The 24863-nt window shown below is 41.9% G+C and overlaps 1 protein-coding gene across 9 annotated transcripts in view; it reads left to right on the top strand.

The window, feature by feature from the left end:
• CACNA1A (calcium voltage-gated channel subunit alpha1 A) overlaps positions 1-24863 on the top strand; it is a 691505-nt gene that overhangs the window by 414419 nt on the left and 252223 nt on the right. For all 9 annotated transcript variants that reach the window (XM_073654330.1, XM_073654327.1, XM_073654325.1 and 6 more), the window contains exons 7-8: positions 2952-3055; positions 20326-20441. In XM_073654330.1, coding sequence (XP_073510431.1) covers positions 2952-3055; positions 20326-20441 — 220 coding nt within the window. The remainder of the gene's footprint in view (positions 1-2951; positions 3056-20325; positions 20442-24863) is intronic.

Raw genomic sequence — 24863 nt, 5'->3', positions numbered from 1 at the left:
GTTCCTCTAGTGACCTGACCGCTGCTGCCAATCATAGGCTGACATTGCTTCTGCTGCCAGCTCAGACCTCTGGAGCAGCCTACGCTGGATTCATAGGGTTGCTTAAAGGTAAGAGTGAAGACCTGGGTTCTTCTGTAAGCGTAATACCACTCAGACAACACAGGGTGAGGGTAAAACAGCGTGGCAATACTTTATTGAACCACAAAACGGACAATAAACCCATAGAACAGTCCCAGCAAATACCCAATATGGTACAACATTACACTGTCTCACCCTTCCACTCAGCCTGCCCTGATAGAACAGCTGCGGCTTTGGGACTTCCAGGGCCAACTACCTCAATCAGTGGCCCCCCACTTCTGGTGGGCACCCACAGAGAGAAGGTAGCGGCAAGCTTAGGAAGCTAGCAGTCCATCAAGGTACAAGGCCAGGAGACCCGAGGTTCCAACCCTGGCCTCTCTGAGAGTTTCCATGGGGCCGGATGACCGGCTGGTCCCAATCTGGCTTCTCCGAATGTCTCCATGGGTCCAGGCGACCGGACGGTCCCTCCTGGCAACCCAAAACAACATATCCATGGGGCCAGGTGACTTCATCGTCCCAACCTGGTCTCCCAAAATATATCCATGGGCTCTCTGATGGTAAGTGGAGAAGATCCGTATCTTTCCAGTCAGGGCCATGTGCCCTTAGGCCGGAATCATGTAGAATCCAAATCTGTGTCTCTTTGGTTAAATCGATGCTTCCAAGCTGATGGTCTCAGAGAGTCTGTGTGTCCTCTTGCTTCTCCTTGATTCTCTCTGTAAAGTCTCTTTCCTATTTCTGTTCCAAGTCTCTTTTCAGCAGGATAGATAAACCCTTTTTCTATTTACATATAAAGGTCATCAGTCACAGGTCAGAGTTAGAGGTAAAGGTGCAGTGCTCACTCAGGTCTCATTGTCTGAGCTAATCAATTTACATAGCTGGCATAGCAAGGGCTCTTTAAATCAACAGCATTGTTTCAGAATCAAAGAGGAGACAACAATCAGGGTTATATAAATACTGGTCTGTTCTTATTGACTAGGCACATAAATACACATATATTCACATGTCAACAGAAACACAATAGTGTATTTCTCTTGGATTAACAAATCGAAACGTCTGGCTGATAAAGATTTTAAGCTGTATCGTCACATTGCTCCCCCAATCTTAATCAACCAGACATGATAGGATCCCAATCATCAGTCTCCACTTATTGGAGACAGATCATCAGCATGTCTTTAAGCACAGACACGAATGTAAGAGGTCTCACCTTCATGAGAACAAAACTTTGCATCATCCAGTTTCCTCAGAGCATATTCCATTTCTTCCTTGCGAATAAACTCCATGCGTAATTGAAGAAAACAGACTGGTATCCATTGTGTCTACACACGCTGTCCTCTGCATCCTGTGGTTCCTGAATTAAATCCAATGAGTGTCGGTGGCCTGGAATTCAATCTGTTGAAGCTGGCACTGCTCCTATAGTTGCCGTATCTTGGTGCTGCTGTATATCCTCTCCAGTCCTCCTCCCAAGGCTGGGCTGGTGGGGTTAGACATGGTAGCATCCGAAAACCGCTATGTATGCCTCACCTATAGTCTGCTGGGTCTGCCTACATGCCTTCCTGGTTGTGGAGCCTTTTGGACAGTGTGTGCTAACACCAGTCCCCTTGTAACTCCCCAAGATCCACTGGGCTGAATAGTATCCCACTGTTGCCACCAAAATGTAAAGACCCGGGGTCTTTCGTGAACGTAATGCTACTCAGACAACACAGAGTGAGGGTAAAACAGCGTGGCAATACTTTATTGAACCACAAAATAGGACAATAAACACATAGAACAGTTCCAGCAAATACCCAAGATGGTACAACATTACACAGTCTCACGCTTCCGCTCCGCCCGCCTGAGATTGAACAGCTGCGACTTTGGGACATACAGGGGTAACTACCTCAACCAGTGGCCCCTGCTTCTGGTGGGCCCCCACAGAGAAGAGGTAGCAGCAAGCTAGCAATCCATTGAGGTACAAGGCCAGGAGACCCGAGGTTCCCACCCTGGCCTCTCTGAGAGTTTCCATGGGACCAGATGACCGGCTGGTTCAAATTTGTCTTCTCCCAATGTCTCCATGGGTTCCAGGTGACCAGACGGTCCCTCATGGAAACTTCAAACAACATATCCATGGGGCAGGTGACTTCATCATCCCAACCAGGTCTCCCCAAACTTATCCATGGGCTCTCTGATGGTCAATGGAGCAGATCCGTATCTTTCCAGTCAGGGCTATACACCCTTAGGCTAGAATCATGTAGAATCCAAATTTGTCTCTTTGGGTAAAGCCATCCTACCAATCTGATGGTGTGAAGAGAGTCTGAACTTTGATTCTCCTTGTAAAGTCTCTTTTCAATCTCTGTCCCAAGTCTCTTTTCAGCAGGATAGATAAACCCTTTTTGCATTTACATATGAAGGTCATCAGTCACAGATCGGGGTTAGAAGTAAAGGTGCAGGGCTCACTCAGGTCTCATTGTTTGAGCTAATCAATTTACATAGCTGGTATAGCAGGGGCTCTTTAAATCAACATCATTGTTTCAGAATCTAAGAGAAGACAACAGGCAGTGTTATACAAATACTGGTCTGTTCTTATTGACCAGGCACATAACTACACATACATTCACAAGTCAACAGAAACACAATAATGTATTTCTCTTGGATTAACAAATCTAAACATCTGGCTGATAAAGATTTTAAGCTGTATCGTCACAGTAAGTATGCCTCCATTTATTATAAAATCTTTGAAAGCTAGAAAAAATGTATACAAGTGTTGTACAACCCCCTATAAATATAAGAAGAGATCATTGACCCCAGGTAATCTCTATGTTTGATGATATGTTATGAATGTTTCTGCTCCTATCCGTGGAACCACCTTTCTTATATCACCTTTCTCTCCTGTGCAGAGTAATGATGTGTTTGGAAGTGCATGGAACTGGCTCTACTTCATTCCCCTTATTATAATTGGCTCCTTCTTCATGCTTAACCTTGTTTTGGGTGTCCTTTCTGGGTAAGTTCAACTGAAATCAAGGCTGTAATGTAACTGCTTTGGTGATAAAGGTAATCCATCCTTAACCTAGATTTAAGATCTGAATTAAAAGGAAACTGTAAGAAGGTTTTTGCCCACAGTCTTATATTTTTTTCCTGCTCCAAAGGTTTTCTTAGTATCCCCAGTTAATGTGTCTTTTTGCTAAAAATGGAGGTCACTGCCCATTGGAGCAGTATGTGAATTAAATCTTTCTGGTCAAGGAGAGATAGAAAGTGCAGAGTCCAATCAAGCTGTCTACGCCTTATTTCCCCCATGTATGGCTTGACTGGTATAACTGGGCACAGTGCTTGTAATCCATTGGTGTCTCTTATTTTAGATGGAGCATTGTGGAGGGCAAAAACCTACAAGTTCCTTTTAAACTTAATTAGGGTATGTGCACAAGACGTTTTCTTTTCAGGCAGGTCCGCTTTGAAAACTCTCCTGACAAAAGCACTAGCTAAATGCTCTAAAGAATGTCGCCTGAAAAAACACTAGCTAAACGCTCAAAAGAATGTCGCCTGAAAAAGCACTAGCTAAACGCTCAAAAGAATGTTGCCTGAAAAAGCACTAGCTAAACGCTTAAAAGAATGAAGATATGCATTTCTATGTAAAAGCGACTTGCTGCTCATACACGGAGTCTTTTGAGCTTTTTTTTAACCACTTCAGATCTTCAAAGATGCCAAGAGGCTTAAAGTGATCTGACCATTTTCCCGTTCGGAAGACAATCCATACTTTACAATACAAGTCGACACTTTTTTTTTTTTTTAAAAGGTCCAGCAAGTAGTAAAAAGGTGATTCAAAAAATACAGGAAAATACTAACACCCCCCCCCCTGCATGTTGGTCAGATGTATGGACCCCTCTAGCGTTCTAAATCCTATAAGGACATACAGATTGAACCTCCTCCCCCATTATGTAGTAATGTCCCCCAACTTGGGCTCCTTCCTGGTATATATGTCGCTCATCTTGGCCCCATCCTGGCATATACTGTGTACTTGTCCTCCATCCTGGTATGTACGTTCACCTTCCAGGCCCCATCCTGGAATATACAGTGGTGTGAAAAAGTGTTTGCCCGCTTCCTGATTTCTTATTCTTTTGAATGCTTGTTACACTTAAATGTTTCAGATCACAAAACAAATTTAAATATAAGACAAAGATAACACAAGTAATCACAAAATGCAGTTTTTAAATGAAGGTCTCTATTATTAAGAGAAAAATAAATCCAAACCTACAGAACCCTGTGTGAAAAAGTGATTGCCCCCTAAACCTAATAACTGGTTGGGTCACCCTTAGAAGCAACAACTGCAGTCAAGTGTTTGCGATAACTGTCAATGAGTCTTTTAAAACGTTCTGGAGGAATTTTGGCCACTCACCTTTGCAAAATTGTTGTAATTCTGCCACATTGGAGGGTTTCTGGGCATGAACTTCCTTTTTAAGATCAAGCCACAGCATCTCAATCGGATTAAGGTCAAGACTTTGACTAGGCCACTGCAAAGTCTTAATTTTGTTTTTCTTAAGCCATTCCGAGGTGGACTTGCTAGTGTGTTTTGGATCATTGTCCTGTTGCATAACCCAAGTGCGCTTCAGCTTGAGGTCACAAACAGATGGCCTGACATTTTCCTTCAGGATTCTTTGGTAAACCACAGAATTCATGGTTCCATATATCACAGCAAATCTTTCAGGTCCTGAAGCAGCAAACCAGTCCCAGACCATCACACTTCCACCACCATATTTTACCATTGATATGCTGTTCCTTTTCTGAAATGCTGTGTTACTTCTACCCCAGATGTAATGGGACAAACACCTTCCGAAAACTTCAACTTTTGACTCGTCAGTCCACAGAGTATTCTCCCAAAAGTCTTGGCGATCATCAAGATGTTTTTTGGCAAAACTGAGACGAGCCTTTATGCTCTTTTAGCTCAGCAGTGTTTTTTGTTTTGGAACTCTGCCATGCATGGCATTTTTGCCCAGTGTCTTTCTTATGGTGAAGTCATGAAGACTGACCTTAACTGAGGCAAGTGAGGCCTGCAGTTCTTTGGATGTTGTTGTGGGGTCTTTTGTGACCACTTGAATGAGTTGTCGCTCTTGGGGTAATTTTGGTCGGCCGGCCACTCCTGGGAAGGTTCACAACTGTTCCATATGTTTTCGCCATTTGTGGATAATGACTCTCACTGTGGTTCGCTGGTTTCTCCCAAAGCTTTAGAAATGGCGTTATAACCTTTTCCAGACTAATAGATATCTCAATTACTTTGTTTCTCATTTGTTCCTGAATTTCTTTGGATTGCAGCATGATGTCTAGCTTTTGAGGATCTTTTAGTCTACTTCATTTTGTCAGGCAGGTCCTATTTAAGTAATTTCTTGATTGAGAGCAGGTTTGGCAGTAATCAGGCCTGTGTGCGGCTAGGGAAATTGAACTCAGCTTCCCAAAGATGTGATAAACCACAGTTAATTTATGTGTTAAGAGGGGGAAATCACTTTTTCACATAGGGCTCTATAAGTGTGGATTTCTTTTTCCCTGAATAATAAAGACCTTCATTTAAAAACTGAATTTTGTGTTTACTTGTGTTATCTTTGTCTAATATTTAAATTTGTTTTGTGATCTGAAACATTTAAGTGTGACAAACATGCAAAAGAATAAGAAATCAGGAAGGGGGCAAACACTTGTTCACACCACTGTATATCCCCCATTCTGGTATATATATGTCCCTTATCCTGGGCCCATCCTGGTATATACTGTATATATGTCCTCCATCCTGGGCCAATCCTAGTATATATGTCCCCCATCCTGGTATATATGTCCCCCATCCTGGTATATATGTCCCCCATCCTGGTATATATGTCGCTCATCTTAGCCCATACTGTATATATGTCCTCCATCCTGATATACAGTTGAAGCCAGAAGTTTACATACACTATATAAAAAGACACATCTGCATGTTTTTCTCAATATCTGACATGAAATCAGAATAAACCTTTCCAGTTTTAGGTCAATTAGGATTACCATAATTTTTAATATTTGCCAAATGCCAGAATAATAAGAGAGAGAGAGAACGTTTTAGGGCATTTTTATTACTTACTTCAAAGTCAAAAGTTTACATACATTTCATTAGTATTTGGTACCATTGCCCTTAAACTGAATGACTTGGGTCAAACGTTTGGGATATCCTTCCACAAGCTTCTCACAATAGTTGGTCGCAATTGGGCCCATTACTCCTGCCAAAACTGGTGTAACTGATCCAGGTTTGTAGGTCTCCTTGCTCCCACCTGCCTTTTCAGCTTTGCCCATAAATTTTCAATAGGATTGAGATCAGGGCTTCACTCCAAAACATGGACTTTGTTATCCTTAAGCCACTTTGTTACCATTTTGGCAGTATGCTTCGGGTCATTGTCCATTTTGAAGACCCATTTCCGCCCAAGCTTTACCTTCTTGGCTGATATCTTGAGATGTTGCATTATTATTGCCACATAATCTTCTTTTCTCATGATGCCATCTATTTTGTGAAGTGCACCAGTCCCTCCTGCAGCAAAACAACCCCACAACATAATGCTGCCACCCCCGTGTTTCACAGTTGGGATGTTTAATATGCAAATTGCCTCTTCGGAGAAAAAGAGGACTTGTACTCTATAGCGCCACCTATTGGAAGTAGCGATCCTACAAGTCACAATCAACCCTTTAACGAGTCGTGCAATATGACTTAGGATAAAAGCCAAATCAGAATCTGGTGTTCTTAGGCTTCCAAGCTTCTCCCTTTTTCCTCCAAATGTAACGATGGTCATTATGCCCAAAAAGTTACATTTTAGTTTCATCAGACAACAGGACATGTCTCCAAAAATTAAGGTCTTTGTTCCTGTGTGCATTTGCAAACATAATTCTGGCTTTTTTTATGTTTCTTTTGGAGTAATGGCTTCTTCCTGGCAGAGTGCCCTTTCAGCCCATGTTGATACAGTACTTGTTTCACTGTAGATATTGACACAATCTTACCAGTTTCCACCATCATCTTCACAAGGTCTTTTGCTTTTGTCCTTGGGTTGATATGCACATGTTGGACCAAAGCATCTCTGGGACACAGAACCTGTCTCCTTCTTGAGCGGTATGATGGCTGGACATTCCCATCTTGTTTGTACTTGTGTATAATTGTTTGTATAGATGAACGAGGCACCGTCAGGCATCTTGAAATTATACCCAAGGATGAGCCAGACTTGTGCAAGTCCACAATGCTCTTCCTGATATCTTGGCTGATTTCCTTAGACTTTCCCATGATGCTACACAAAGAAGCAGTGTGTTTCAGGTGTGCATTAAAATACATACTCAGGTCTGTCTCTAATTAACTGAGATGTTGCAAAAAAAAAAACTATCAGAAGCTTCCAAACACATGACATCATCATATGGGGAGAAAAAGAGGACTTGTACTCTATAGCGCCACCTATTGGAAGTAGCGATCCTACAAGTCACAATCAACCCTTTAACGAGTCGTGCAATATGACTTAGGATAAAAGCCAAATCAGAATCTGGTGTTCTTAGGCTTCCAAGCTTCTCCCTTTTTCCTCCAAATGTAACGATGGTCATTATGCCCAAAAAGTTACATTTTAGTTTCATCAGACAACAGGACATGTCTCCAAAAATTAAGGTCTTTGTTCCTGTGTGCATTTGCAAACATAATTCTGGCTTTTTTTATGTTTCTTTTGGAGTAATGGCTTCTTCCTGGCAGAGTGCCCTTTCAGCCCATGTTGATACAGTACTTGTTTCACTGTAGATATTGACACAATCTTACCAGTTTCCACCATCATCTTCACAAGGTCTTTTGCTTTTGTCCTTGGGTTGATATGCACATGTTGGACCAAAGCATCTCTGGGACACAGAACCTGTCTCCTTCTTGAGCGGTATGATGGCTGGACATTCCCATCTTGTTTGTACTTGTGTATAATTGTTTGTATAGATGAACGAGGCACCGTCAGGCATCTTGAAATTATACCCAAGGATGAGCCAGACTTGTGCAAGTCCACAATGCTCTTCCTGATATCTTGGCTGATTTCCTTAGACTTTCCCATGATGCTACACAAAGAAGCAGTGTGTTTCAGGTGTGCATTAAAATACATACTCAGGTCTGTCTCTAATTAACTGAGATGTTGCAAAAAAAAAAACTATCAGAAGCTTCCAAACACATGACATCATCATATGGGCTTGTGTTAATTGGCTAATTACTCAAGTTTGGCCAACTGGTGCTGCATGTTAGCAGACAGTTCAATTCATATATATTCAGCTCTGGCTCAGGATAGCACGCGTGCTGGGTCACGCGTGCAACAGACTTTAAGTACAATAGCTTAAAGTGCTTTTAATAAGCAGTTATACAATGGCAGTTGGACAGGGCAGGAGACAGGTAAGGTGCATAAGATATTCATACAAACATGCTGCTTCTTGATCAGTTGTATTGCATTATGCATTGGTCATAGCAATCTGCTTCTTACTTGTTTTAAGCTCTGCTTTCTCACATCTCGCCCGCCCTTTAACAGATTCTGTGCACTCTCTCCATATCAACCCCTCCTCTCTCCCCTCTCCCATGTATAACTCTGAGGCTCTACTGACCTTTCTCACCCACTCCAAACCATCCACTACCTCCATACAGCACTCAAAACGTTCATACAAATCATTGCACCACCTGCTCTTTCTCTTTGTTCTCCTTCTACTAGTCGCTGGCGACATCTCCCCCAATCCTGGGCCTCCCTCCACTAGCATACACCACTCTCCTCCAGCTGCATATAGAAACCCTGCTAATCTTATTAACATTCAGTGCATGCCCTCTCCTATTGCTTTCCACTGTGCTCTCTGGAACGTACGGTCTTTGTGTAACAAACTAACTTACACTCACGATTTTTTCCTCTCTAATTCCCTTAACCTTCTGGCTATTACTGAAACCTGGATCCAGCATTCAGACACCACCGCAGCTGCTGCTCTCTCATTTGGTGGGCTGAAATTTTCACATACCGCCAGACCTGAGAATAGACAGGGTGGCGGTGTTGGTCTGCTCCTTTCACCACAATGTGCTTTCCAGGTCATCCCCCCAGTTCCCTCACTTATGTTTCCTTCCTTTGAAGTGCACACCATCAGACTATTCAAACCCTTCTCCCTGCGAGTGGCGGTTGTGTATCGCCCTCCAGGCTCCTCCCGCCAGTTCCTGGATCACTTTGCCACCTGGCTTCCTCACTTTCTATCCTGTGACATCCCCACCATCATCATGGGAAACTTTAACATCCCCATCAATGATCCCGTCTCCCAATCTGCCTCTCATCTACTTTCTCTAACCTCCTCATTCGGCCTCTCACAATTTACTAATTCTCCTACGCACGAAGACGGGAATACTCTGGACCTGGTCTTCTCCCGTCGCTGCTCGCTGCATGACTTTACTAACTCCCCTCTCCCGCTTTCGGACCACAACCTTCTTTCCTTCTCTGTTAAGAACTGTCTCCTCACCCGGGACACCCTCACTTACCACACTTATAGGAATACACGTACCATTAATACCCAGCAGCTTATGGACAATCTCCACACAGCTTTAGCCCCCATCTCCTCCTTCTCCTGTCCAGACTTAGCATTGTCACACTACAATAATACACTGAAGAGCGCCCTAGATGAAGCAGCTCCTTCTACATGCAGAAAGACCCGACACAGACAACAGCAGCCCTGGCACACAATGCAAACTTGCTTTCTTCAGCGTTGCTCAAGGTGTGCTGAGCGTCAGTGGAGAAAATCTCTTTTAGCAGAGGACTTCATCCACTATAAATTTATGCTCAAAACCTATAACTCTGCCCTTCATCTGACCAAACAATCCTACTTCACCACCCTCATCACTTCACTGTCCAACAATCCAAAACAACTTTTTGAAACCTTAAACTCCCTGCTGAAACCTAAAGCACAGGCCCCCACCACCAACCTCAGCGGGGAGGATCTGCCCACTTATTTCCTAGAAAAAATCAACCACATCCATCAGGACATCTCAGCCCAATCTCCTCAGTGCCTGGTTTCCCTTCCCTGCCGCACTTCAAGCTCACTTGCCATCTTTGAGCCTGTTACATAAGAAGAAGTTACCCAGCTCCTTCTCGACCTACAACCTGCAACAGTGACCCCATTCCTTCACATCTCCTGCAGTCTCTCTCACCGGTGGTCACCACTCACCTGACTAAAATATTTAACCTTTTTCTTTCAGGTATCTTTCCCTCCTCATTTACATATGCTATCATAACCCCTTTACTTAAAAAGCCATCCCTGGACCAGAACTGCACTGCTAACTACAGACCTGTCTCTAACCTTCCTTTCATCTCTAAACTCCTGCAACGCTTGGCCCACTCCCGTCTAATCCACTATCTCTCAGATAACTCTCTCCTCGACCCTCTACAATCTGGTTTCCGCTCTTTACTCTCTACTGAAACTGCCCTCACTAAAGTCTCTAATGATCTACTAACAGCCAAATCCAAAGGTCACTGCTCCCTGCTGATTCTCCTGGATCTCTCTGCAGCATTTGACACTGTGGATCACCAGATCCTCCTCACTATGCTCCGTTCTATAGGCCTCAAGGAAACCGTTCTCTCCTGGTTCTCCTCCTACCTCTCTGACCACTCCTTCACGGTATCTTTTGCGGGCTCCTCTTCCTCTTCTCGTCCCCTTACTATTGGGGTCTCCCAGGGCTTAGTCCTAGGCCCCCTCCTCTTCTCTCTATACACTGCCTCTATTGGATAAACAATCAGCAGATTTGGGTTTCCAGTATCATCTCTATGCTGACGACACCCAACTATACACCTCTTCACCTGACATCACCCCTACCCTAATACAAAATACCAAGGATTGTCTGTCCGCTGTCTCTAACATTATGTCCTCCCTCTATCTTAAACTGAATCTCTCTAAAACTGAACTTCTTGTGTTTCTCCCCTCTACTAACCCAACCGTACCTAACATTGAAATTACCTTGGAAGGTTCAACCATAACTCCCAAGCAGCACGTCCACTGCCTTGGGGTCATATTCGACACTAACCTTTCCTTTACTCCCCATATCCGATCACTCACTCGCTCTTGTCACCTGCATCTTAAAAACATCTCCAGAATCCGACCTTTTCTCACCTTTGAAACTGCTAAAACTCTGACTGTCACTCTCATTCACTCTCGTCTGGACTACTGCAACTCTTTTCTGTCTCTCTCTTAACAAACTTTCTCCTCTCCAATCCGTCCTGAATGCGGCAGTCAGGGTCGTATTTTTGTCCAGCCGCTTCACCGATGCCTCCATCTTGTGCCAGTCTTTACACTGGTTGCCCGTCCGCTACAGGGTCCAATATAAACTCATTGCTCTCACCCACAAAGCTCTCCACAGTTCTGCACCACCTTATATCTCCTCTCTCATCTCTGTCTTTCGCCCTACACGTGCCCTCCGTTCTACAAATGACCTAAGACTAACATCCCCCCATAATCCAAACCTCGCACCTCCGTCTCCAAGACTTCTCTCGTGCTGCGCCAGTTCTCTGGAATGCACTACCCCAGGCGATCCGACTGATGCCTCGCCCCGATGTCTTCAAGCGCGCTTTAAAAAAACCATCTCTTTAAACAAGCAGACCACCTCAACTCAGTAAATTAACTTTATCCTGTTCCCTCCTTCTAAATATTATTCAGAATCTGCTCCCTACTAGTCATCTGTCTCCACACCCTCCATGCACAAGATAACTACACTCGGTACTTGAGTATTGCACTTAAACATACTGGCTGATGAACGGATGATCATGCAGCTTTATATGAAAATCCCTACTTATTATAATTGCCAGACCTGAAAGAACAAGCACTTTTCACCTATTGTGTCCCCCCATTTCCTTGTAGAATGTAAGCTTGCGAGCAGGGACCTCACTCCTAATGTAACTGTTTAAACTGTCTTAAATTGTATTGAATTCATTGTCTGTATATGACCCCGCTTAATTGTAAAGTGCTGCGGAATATGTTGGCGCTATATAAATAAAAATTATTATTATTTATGGGCAGTCCAGAATTGTTTAAAGGTAATAGTAATCTTAGTGTATGTAAACTTTTGACTTTGCAGTAAGTAATACAAATGCCTTAAAACATTCTCTCTCTCTGATTATTTTGACATTTGGCAAATATTAAAAATGATGGTAATCCTAATTGACCTAAAACGGGAAAGGTTTATTCTGATTTCATGTCAGATATTGAGAAAAACATGCAGATGTGTCTTTTTATATAGTGTATGTAAACTTCTGGTTTCAACTGTATATGTTCCGCTTCCTGGCCCCATCATGGTATATATGTCCTTTATCCTGTGCTCTATCCTGGTATATACTGTTTATCCTTATTCCTGGGTCCCATCCCGGTATATATATCCCCCATCCTGCTATATATGTTTCCCATCCTGGTATATATGTCCCTTATCCTAGGAACCTTCCACGTATATATATCCCCCATTCTGGTAGATATGTCCCCCATTCTGCTGTTGTTCTTTAACACAAAGAAAAAGAATAATAATTCTACTCCCCTTTCCTCCGCTCCCCTGCTGTGTGGTGTCCTTTTCTGAAGCCAGCGTGCAAGTGACTAGGGAGCATGATGCCACTGCAGTGCGCCCCCAGTCACGTGCACGCCGACGTCAGCTACCGGCCTCTGATTGGCTAGCAGCGTGTATTGCCGTGCACGGACCCCACTGATCTGTGCGCCACAATACACTTCAGCTGAATGTTTGTCCAAGGACGCACGCCCAGTTGCAGTTTGTGCTGGCGTTGGCGGCCCCTTCATCCGCACGATCCCAGCAACCTCTGCAACTGCGATCGTTACGCCCATGACGAGACCAGTAATTTAAATACAAGTTGCAACCTGCTTGGTTTCCATCTATATCCTCCTTTCTCTGGCTATATGAATCCAGAGCTGTCAATCAAAGAAAAGGGGGGTGTAGATAGTGGGAAAACAGGTGGGAAGGTGTAGTTAAATGATTGGCCCCAAAGTGCAGCACTAAGTGGCGGGACTCAGTTTGAACAGTAATCCTGTGCTAAGGCTATGTTCACACATGTGGTTTTTTTCAGTCAGAAATCTGCAGCAAAACTGATCTCTGGCAGGAAATCAGCTGCATCAAAAACGCAAGTTTTGCTCCGTTTTTTATGCGTTTTTGGTGCGTTTTTTTCACTCTCCTTCTATCTCTATTTAAGCATGAACATAAAGTTTTGTGATAAAAAAGAACCCCATTCTATTTTGCCATCAAAAACACTGAAAAAATGTACCTGCGCTTTTTGGTGCGTTTTTTCAGCGTTTTTTTTCACCACCCATTACTTCCTATGGGTGAAAAAGCGCTGAAAGAAGTGACATGCTCTATTTTCCAAAAACCCAACCAAGGCACAAAATACGCAGCCAAAAAAACAAGATGTGTGAACAGAGAATTCTGGTTTCTCATAGACTTTGCTGGTACTGCAAAACGCAGCTGAAAATTTGCATAAAAATCTGCAGCAAAATATGCTGAATAACCCAACGTGTGTGAACATTGCCTAACAGTCTCTTTAAATGCTGTGCTTTATGTAAGTAAATCTACAAGTTAAAGGGGTTGTCCGGCCTTAGGGTAAAAGTCTGCAGTCAGTTTCTCTCTACCAAGGAGAAAGGTTTGGTTCAGCTGGGTGTACGAATTCTCAGGCCTGTGAGATCGTCAAATCGCGGATGTGATTAGCTCCGTGTGCAGCTCCCGATGATGCATGAGCTGTCTGTCACTTACACGCACTAATCTGGTCCATAAATCAGACCAAAGTAGTGGATGTTGCCATTTTTTCTAAGCAAATCGTTGGTCCATGTGCAAAATTGGCCTCCTGCAGTTGCACGTAGGCTATAATGGGCGTGTATGCTCCCAGCATGCGGTCCATGGTGCACACAGAGAGCACACGTCTGGTCTGTATATCCTCACACTCGTCTGGGCGAGCGCAGAGATCAGAGCTAATGTACAGGTGCATCTCACTAAATTAGAATATCATCCAAAAGTTAATTTATTTCAGTTCTTCAATACAAAAAGTGAAACTCATATATTATATAGAGTCATTACAAACAGAGTGATCTCTTCCAAGTGTTTATTTCTGTTACAGCCAATGAAAACACAAAAGTCATTAACTCAGTAAATTAGAATAATTAACAAAAAACACCTGCAATGGCTTCCTACGCGTTTAAAAAGGTCCCTAAGTCTGTTTCAGTAGGCTCCACATTCATGGGGAAGACTGCTGACTTGACAGATGTCCAGAAGGCAGTCATTGACACTAAATAAGTGCAAAGTAAATTTTGCTTTTCATTTGGAAATCAAGGTCCCAGAGTCTGGAGGAAGAGTGGAGAGGCCACAATCCAAGCTGCTGGAGGTCTAGTGTGAAGTTTCCACAATCAGTGATGGTTTGGGGGCCATGTCATCTGCTGGTGGAGGTCCACTGTGTTTTATCAAGACCAAAGTCAGCGCAGCCGTCTACCAGGACATTTTACAGCATTTCATGTTTCCCTCTGCTGACAAGCTTTTTGGAGATGAAAATGTCATTCTCCAGCAGGACTTGGCCCCTGTCCACACGGCCAAAAGTACCAATACCTGGTTTATAAAGAACAGTATCACTGCGCTTGATTGGCAGCAAACTCGCCTGACCTTAACCCCATAGAGAATCTATTATAGAGAATCTATGGGGTATTGTCAAGAGGAAGATGAGAGACCCCAGACCCAACAATGCAGGCGAGCTGAAGGCTGCTATCAAAGCCACCTGGGCTTCCAGAACACCTCAGCAGGGCCACAGGCTGATCACCTCCATGCCACATTGCCGCATTGATGCAGTAATTGATGCAAAAGGAGCCCCGACCAAGTATTGAGGCATTTACTGAACAGACATTTCAGTAGGACATTTCAGATTTTAAAAACATTTTTTAAGCTGTTGTTATAAAGTATTCTAATTTACTGAGATAATGACTTGTGTTTTCATTGGCTGTAATCCATAATCATCAACATTAACAGAAATAAACACTTAAAATAGATCCCTCTTTGTGTAATGACTCTATATAATAGATCCCTCTGTGTGTAATGACTCTATATAATAGATCCCTCTGTGTGTAATGACTCTATATAATAGATCCCTCTGTGTGTAATGACTCTATATAATAGATCCCTCTGTGTGTAATGACTCTATATAATAGATCCCTCTGTGTGTAATGACTCTATATAATAGATCCCTCTGTGTGTAATGACTCTATATAATAGATCACTGTGTGTAATGACTCTATATAATAGATCCCTCTGTTTGTAATGACTCTATATAATAGATCACTCTGTGTGTAATGACTCTATATAATAGATCCCTCTGTGTGTAATTACTCTATATAATAGATCACTCTGTGTGTAATGACTCTATATAATAGATCCCTCTGTGTGTAATGACTCTATATAATAGATCCCTCTGTGTGTAATGACTCTATATAATAGATCCCTCTGTGTGTAATGACTCTATATAATAGATCCCTCTGTGTGTAATGACTCTATATAATAGATCACTGTGTGTAATGACTCTATATAATAGATCCCTCTGTTTGTAATGACTCTATATAATAGATCCCTCTGTGTGTAATGACTCTATATAATAGATCCCTCTGTGTGTAATGACTCTATATAATAGATCCCTCTGTGTGTAATGACTCTATATAATAGATCCCTCTGTGTGTAATGACTCTATATAATAGATCACTCTGTGTGTAATGACTCTATATAATAGATCCCTCTGTGTGTAATGACTCTATATAATAGATCCCTCTGTGTGTAATGACTCTATATAATAGATCCCTCTGTGTGTAATGACTCTATATAATAGATCCCTCTGTGTGTAATGACTCTATATAATAGATCACTCTGTGTGTAATGACTCTATATAATAGATCCCTCTGTTTGTAATGACTCTATATAATAGATCACTCTGTGTGTAATGACTCTATATAATAGATCCCTCTGTGTGTAATTACTCTATATAATAGATCACTCTGTGTGTAATGACTCTATATAATAGATCCCTCTGTGTGTAATGACTCTATATAATAGATCCCTCTGTGTGTAATTACTCTATATAATAGATCACTCTGTGTGTAATGACTCTATATAATAGATCACTGTGTGTAATGACTCTATATAATAGATCCCTCTGTTTGTAATGACTCTATATAATAGATCATTCTGTGTGTAATGACTCTATATAATAGATCACTCTGTGTGTAATGACTCTATATAATAGATCACTCTGTGTGTAATGACTCTATATAATAGATCCCTCTGTGTGTAATGACTCTATATAATAGATCCCTCTGTGTGTAATGACTCTATATAATAGATCCCTCTGTGTGTAATGACTCTATATAATAGATCCCTCTGTGTGTAATGACTCTATATAATAGATCACTGTGTGTAATGACTCTATATAATAGATCCCTCTGTTTGTAATGACTCTATATAATAGATCACTCTGTGTGTAATGACTCTATATAATAGATCCCTCTGTGTGTAATGACTCTATATAATAGATCCCTCTGTGTGTAATGACTCTATATAATAGATCACTCTGTGTGTAATGACTCTATATAATAGATCCCTCTCTGTGTAATGACTCTATATAATAGATCACTCTGTGTGTAATGACTCTATATAATAGATCCCTCTGTGTGTAATGACTCTATATAATAGATCCCTCTGTGTGTAATGACTCTATATAATAGATCCCTCTGTGTGTAATGACTCTATATAATAGATCCCTCTGTGTGTAATGACTCTATATAATAGATCCCTCTGTGTGTAATGACTCTATATAATAGATCCCTCTGTGTGTAAGGACTCTATATAATAGATCCCTCTGTGTGTAACGACTCTATATAATAGATCCCTCTGTGTGTAATGACTCTATATAATAGATCCCTCTGTGTGTAATGACTCTATATAATAGATCCCTCTGTGTGTAATGACTCTATATAATAGATCCCTCTGTGTGTAATGACTCTATATAATAGATCACTGTGTGTAATGACTCTATATAATAGATCCCTCTGTTTGTAATGACTCTATATAATAGATCACTCTGTGTGTAATGACTCTATATAATAGATCCCTCTGTGTGTAATTACTCTATATAATAGATCACTCTGTGTGTAATGACTCTATATAATAGATCCCTCTGTGTGTAATGACTCTATATAATAGATCCCTCTGTGTGTAATGACTCTATATAATAGATCCCTCTGTGTGTAATGACTCTATATAATAGATCCCTCTGTGTGTAATGGCTCTATATAATAGATCACTGTGTGTAATGACTCTATATAATAGATCCCTCTGTTTGTAATGACTCTATATAATAGATCACTCTGTGTGTAATGACTCTATATAATAGATCCCTCTGTGTGTAATGACTCTATATAATAGATCACTCTGTGTGTAATGACTCTATATAATAGATCCCTCTGTGTGTAATGACTCTATATAATAGATCCCTCTGTGTGTAATGACTCTATATAATAGATCCCTCTGTGTGTAATGACTCTATATAATAGATCCCTCTGTGTGTAATGACTCTATATAATAGATCACTGTGTGTAATGACTCTATATAATAGATCCCTCTGTTTGTAATGACTCTATATAATAGATCCCTCTGTGTGTAATGACTCTATATAATAGATCCCTCTGTGTGTAATGACTCTATATAATAGATCCCTCTGTGTGTAATGACTCTATATAATAGATCCCTCTGTGTGTAATGACTCTATATAATAGATCACTCTGTGTGTAATGACTCTATATAATAGATCCCTCTGTGTGTAATGACTCTATATAATAGATCCCTCTGTGTGTAATGACTCTATATAATAGATCCCTCTGTGTGTAATGACTCTATATAATAGATCCCTCTGTGTGTAATGACTCTATATAATAGATCACTCTGTGTGTAATGACTCTATATAATAGATCCCTCTGTTTGTAATGACTCTATATAATAGATCACTCTGTGTGTAATGACTCTATATAATAGATCCCTCTGTGTGTAATGACTCTATATAATAGATCACTCTGTGTGTAATGACTCTATATAATAGATCACTCTGTGTGTAATGACTCTATATAATAGATCCCTCTGTGTGTAATGACTCTATATAATAGATCACTCTGTGTGTAATGACTCTATATAATAGATCACTGTGTGTAATGACTCTATATAATAGATCCCTCTGTTTGTAATGACTCTATATAATAGATCATTCTGTGTGTAATGACTCTATATAATAGATCACTCTGTGTGTAATGACTCTATATAATAGATCACTCTGTGTGTAATGACTCTATATAATAGATCCCTCTGTGTGTAATGACTCTATATAATAGATCCCTCTGTGTGTAATGACTCTATATAATAGATCCCTCTGTGTGTAATGACTCTATATAATAGATCCCTCTGTGTGTAATGACTCTATATAATAGATCACTGTGTGTAATGACTCTATATAATAGATCCCTCTGTTTGTAATGACTCTATATAATAGATCCCTCTGTTTGTAATGACTCTATATAATAGATCCCTCTGTGTGTAATGACTCTATATAATAGATCCCTCTGTGTGTAATGACTCTATATAATAGATCCCTCTGTGTGTAATGACTCTATATAATAGATCACTCTGTGTGTAATGACTCTATATAATAGATCCCTCTGTGTGTAATGACTCTATATAATAGATCCCTCTGTGTGTAATGACTCTATATAATAGATCCCTCTGTGTGTAATGACTCTATATAATAGATCCCTCTGTGTGTAATGACTCTATATAATAGATCCCTCTGTGTGTAATGACTCTATATAATAGATCCCTCTGTGTGTAATGACTCTATATAATAGATCCCTCTGTGTGTAATGACTCTATATAATAGATCCCTCTGTGTGTAATGACTCTATATAATAGATCCCTCTGTGTGTAATGACTCTATATAATAGATCCCTCTGTGTGTAATGACTCTATATAATAGATCCCTCTGTGTGTAATGACTCTATATAATAGATCCCTCTGTGTGTAATGACTCTATATAATAGATCCCTCTGTGTGTAATGACTCTATATAATAGATCCCTCTGTGTGTAATGACTCTATATAATAGATCCCTCTGTGTGTAATGACTCTATATAATAGATCCCTCTGTGTGTAATGACTCTATATAATAGATCCCTCTGTGTGTAATGACTCTATATAATAGATCCCTCTGTGTGTAATGACTCTATATAATAGATCCCTCTGTGTGTAATGACTCTATATAATAGATCCCTCTGTGTGTAATGACTCTATATAATAGATCCCTCTGTGTGTAATGACTCTATATAATAGATCCCTCTGTGTGTAATGACTCTATATAATAGATCCCTCTGTGTGTAATGACTCTATATAATAGATCCCTCTGTGTGTAATGACTCTATATAATAGATCCCTCTGTGTGTAATGACTCTATATAATAGATCCCTCTGTGTGTAATGACTCTATATAATAGATCCCTCTGTGTGTAATGACTCTATATAATAGATCCCTCTGTGTGTAATGACTCTATATAATAGATCCCTCTGTGTGTAATGACTCTATATAATAGATCCCTCTGTGTGTAATGACTCTATATAATAGATCCCTCTGTGTGTAATGACTCTATATAATAGATCCCTCTGTGTGTAATGACTCTATATAATAGATCCCTCTGTGTGTAATGACTCTATATAATAGATCCCTCTGTGTGTAATGACTCTATATAATAGATCCCTCTGTGTGTAATGACTCTATATAATAGATCCCTCTGTGTGTAATGACTCTATATAATAGATCACTCTGTGTGTAATGACTCTATATAATAGATCCCTCTGTGTGTAATGACTCTATATAATAGATCCCTCTGTGTGTAATGACTCTATATAATAGATCCCTCTGTGTGTAATGACTCTATATAATATAGGAGTTTCACTTTTTGTATTGAAGAACTGAAATTAAATTTTAGATGATATTCTAATGTTGTGAGATGCAGCTGTATATACTTTCCTCTCAGTGGAGTATATGCCCATATAGTCTACAGCTGTGGATTACATACACTATAGTGGCAGGTGTGAACATGTCCGCAATGTGCTTTTCTATGTTTTCTGCACACATGACTTTTATATGACTGTCATTATAGACTGTAGATTTACGTGGCAAATATTATCCCGTATATTTTGTCTTTTATAGAGAGTTTGCCAAAGAGAGAGAGCGAGTAGAAAACCGTAGAGCGTTCATGAAGCTGAGAAGACAGCAGCAGATAGAAAGGGAGCTGAACGGCTACATGGAGTGGATTTCCAAAGCAGGTGGGTCATTGAATCCAGTCTGTGCAGAGATGTTCCCCGGAGGTTGCATTATTCCATGTGCACCTATATCTGGTGCATTTAGCATCTGCAAATGTTTGCCCTCTGCCCACAACATGGCATATACATCTATATACACCTCCAGCTCTGTCACTAAGTCTTGTGATTTCTCTTAAGTAAAGTTGTACAATTACTGTAGATTTTAGGAGCCACTTATATTTTTTTTTTTGGTGAAAATGTAATGCTGCAATCTATGGGGGTCTTTAATGAATTAATATCTATTCTCCATCCTAAATGAAGGTCTGATCAGCACCACGATAGTCATGATTTCTCACGCCAAGTCACTACTGCCCCCTGCTGCAGCATGGGGGATCACAGGGAGGGAAAGACCAGTAACGTCGGGTAATGCCGATAGTTCACGCCATTAGCCAGGCGTCAGCCATCAATAGCACATTACTGGCTCATGTGTGGCCTCAGATATACCACATGGCTGAGCGTAGCAGCGTCCACCATGACTTTTTTCCCTTTATTCCCTAAGTGTTCTTGGATCCAGCCCTGAGTCAGCAGCTCTAAATATCAAATTGGCTTAGGGTTACCAGATCAGAGATGGTAATTTTGACATACATTAATTATCCATGGTCTACATAAGCATATTAGAAATCTGCAGGGATCCGTAGTCCGGTGGTGTGTCCTGATGTGATCTGACATCATTACAATCCCAGTATCACAATGCTTTAACCATACAGTGGGGAAATAAGTATTTGATATTCTGCCGATTTTACAAGTTTTCCCACCTAAAAAAGAATGGATTTTAATCCATGACGGTGCAGTGTGTTACTAATGGTAATATTTGAGACTGTGGTCCCAGCTCTCTTCAGGTCATTGACCAGGTCTTCCTGTGTGGTTCTGGGCTGATTCCTGACCTTTCTCAGAATCATCTTTACCTCACGAGATGAGATCTTACATGGAGCCCCAGACCGAAGAAGATTGACAGTCATCTTGTGTTTCTTCCATTTTCTAATAATTGTGCCAACAGTTGTTGCCTTTTCAACAAGCTGCTTGCCTATTGTCCTGTAGCCCATCCCAGCCTTGTGCAGGACTACAATTTTGTCCCTGGTTTCCTTAGACTGATCTTTGGTCTTGGCCATGGTGGAGAGGTTGGAGTTAGTGATGAGCTAGCATGTTCTGTTAACCCTTTTGGTGAGTATGCTCGGGTGTTTTCCCAGTATCTTCGGCGTGCTCGGGTGTTATGTTTTAGTCACTCTGTGCTCATGATTTACAACTGTTTGACAGCTTTAATACATGTGAGGAATGCCTAAGAAACAGGCATTTCTCACATATTTTAAAACTGTCAAACAGTCGCAAATCATGAGCACGGAGTGACTAAAACATAACACCCAAGCACGCCAAAAATACTCGGAAAACACCCGAGCATGGTCGTAAATCTCGAGTAACGAGCTTGATAGTGATAATGATGCTCGCTCATCACTAGTTGGGGTATGATTGAGAGAGTAGACAGGTGTCTTTTATACAGGTAACGAGTTCAAACAGGTGCAGAGGTAATGAGTGCAGAGTAGGAGGCTTCTTAAAGAAAAACTAACAGGTCTGTGAGAGCCAGAATTCTTGTTGGTTGGTAGGTGATCATATACTTATTTCATGCAATAAAATGCAATTTAATTTAAAAATCATACAATGTGATTTTCTGGTTTTTCTTTTTAGATTCTGTCTCTCACAGGTGAAGTGTAATTATGATATAAATTACAGACTTCTCCATTCTTTGTAGGTGGGAAAACTTGCAAAATCGACAGCGTATCAAATACTTATTTTCCCCACACTATGAAACCAATCTGCAGGGTCCATACACTTAAAGCAACCGTAGGGTATGTGCACACCACGTCTTTATTAGCTTCTTCAGGAAAAAGCTGGCGGTCTTTTCCCTGAAGTGACTTCGCCTGCACTTTTGCAGCAGCTCCGCCACCACATTTTTTTTTCTATAAATTAAACTATAAGGAACACGCTAATTCTTTTAACAGCTTCACAGTTTCCGATCCTCCAATCAGTCTCCAATCAGTTAAAAGACGTAAAGAAAAACTGTCGTCTTTACATTGCTGTACGTGATGTTCGTTCTTTGCGTTGGTTTTGCGGCTCTTTTTCAAGGCTAGCTCTAAGCAAAATCCACCAGAAAAAAAAGACGTGTTCACATAACCCTTGAAGAGATGAGAAGAGGAACCTTGAGACGAGCGACCATACATTGGCCAACTTCGCCCCCAGAGTTAGTAAAGATTACAAGATGTAGCTTAGGTCAGAATTTGGGGGTACAGGTCGGAAAAAAAGGGTCTTTTGCGTCGGGGAAATGTGAAAGTATGTGGAATGAAAAAGGTGATAATGCCAAATTAGGGGATAAAAAGTTTGCCAGAGTGGTCCTCAGCACATCACGTTTGAGGCTATGGGATGGTTGGACAGTTAATTGCCCCTTGTGATGAAAGCCGGCCGGTGGGTGCAGCTCTCTGGCGCCCCCTTACCTCTCAGGTCAGTCAAGGTACTGCACCTAGAGAAAGTAGTGCCAGGAAGCTGCAACCAGCGCAGGGAACACGGTAGTGTGTTATCCCTTCAACGTCACTAAACCGTAACGTCACTACACAGCACAACTCGCTAGCGCCCTCTTAGCCTCAGGTCAGTCAAGGAACTGCACCTAGGATAAGCGGTCGCCAGGGAGACTGTCCTGTAACCTACTGGGTATCGGGGCCCTCTGTAGTGAGGGCGGTATATATATCTTCCTTGGCCGCGCCAGGAATATATATATCTGAACCTCCGACCGTCACTACCAGCCTTCCCCAATCCCCAGTTGGTATGCTGCCACCAGTCCCTATTTTAGATATACGCCCAGTCCGTGAATGGGCCTATATCGGGTCAGGAACCAACCCTGGGTAGCGTTTTTGGCTTGAGCCGAGCTCACACGGACGTGCGTTCGTTATGCAGAATAAAAGGCAGGCCCACAATTACTTGAGGTAATTGATTATAATAATACACTAGATACACGATATACAACTAAATATACACAGGTATAAGGTCAGGCTAAACTATACAACAATGGAATACAACACACAGAATCACCACAGCATATCAGTTACCGGTTTCTTGATTTTCTTGTGACGCAGGGAGAGGATTCTGCGGTCGCAGGCACGGTTCTTTGTTACAGGCTGAGGCCTACCACCGCATGGTCAAACTGCTCCTCCCCTTGGTGGCCTCAGCTGGTGCTCAGATGTTCAGCACACCACTCTTGGGTCAAAAACTGACTTGTCTCTTGTCTGTCCTGCTATCTTACCTGCCCCGTCCCGCCCACTGCTGGTGAGGTCAGCTGGCTCAGTCTCCACCCTCAGGTCTAACTTCGATCAGAAGCCCAAATTCTATGGAACCCAATAACTTCTTCTGGGATGGTCTCATGATACCCCCAGGGGTTCCCATGGATTCGGGCCGCCGTAACCGACCTTTTGATATCAATTATGATACCATACGGTCCTCAGGAATGGCTCCGCGCTATATCTTGGCTTCCAGAGCACGTACAAACGTCTACCGCGGAGGCTTGTGTGCGCAATGGCTCCGGGACGCCGTGATATTTTTTTATTGGCCCATCCCACGCAACATGCGTGTACTATTCATGTTTCTATATCTTATGCCTCCATGCTTGTGACAGACAAAGAAACTAGTCCTATGGGACAAATGGTCAGGTACAGATAGACGAAGCACCCCCCCCTGCTGGCTGTGTTTCCTCTCGAAGTCTTTGAAGCTCCTAGCATTCAAGTGTTAAGTAGGCTTCTTATCTTACAGGAGCCTGGATGGGGGGAAACTATCTAGTTGACGTTTTAACAGAAGGTCCCAAGGGTGGGGGCTGCTGAAGTGTGGCCATCCCTGGATATGATTTATCATTACCAAGATGGCGGCTACAGGTTCATCACACCTCCCCCTATACGAGGGCGCGAGGGGGTAGCACATTCCTGTGTTCCCCCGTGCGTCTTTCTGCACCCTCCCCTTGCCGGGATAACCCGTCAGCGTTACCGTGGTCACGGCCTCTTCTGTGGCGAATGGAGAAGTGGTACTGCTGGAGAGCGAGGCTCCAGCGTAGCAACCTGCCATTCGACCCAGAGACCGTGTGTAACCAGCTGAGGGGGTTGTGGTCCGTCTCCACGGTGAAATGGCTCCCGTACAAGTAGGGCTGCAGACGCTGCAGGGCCCATACAATTACCAGGCATTCTTTTTCCACCGTGGAGTAAGCCACCTCCCGGGGCAGTAGCTTCCTGCTCAGGTACAAGACAGGATGTTCCTGGCCTGTCGTGTTGACCTGACTTAGCACAGCACCGAGGCCAAAGTCACTGGCGTCGGTCTGTACCACAAACGGCCGGTCGAAGTCGGCAGCTTGCAGTACAG

This window comes from Phyllobates terribilis, unplaced genomic scaffold, assembly GCF_046119375.1.
Source record: "Phyllobates terribilis strain yellow unplaced genomic scaffold, ASM4611937v1 Scaffold_11__3_contigs__length_659146591, whole genome shotgun sequence".
Classification (NCBI taxonomy): Eukaryota; Metazoa; Chordata; class Amphibia; order Anura; family Dendrobatidae; genus Phyllobates; species Phyllobates terribilis.
This window is presented reverse-complemented; position numbering and strand designations above follow the sequence as displayed.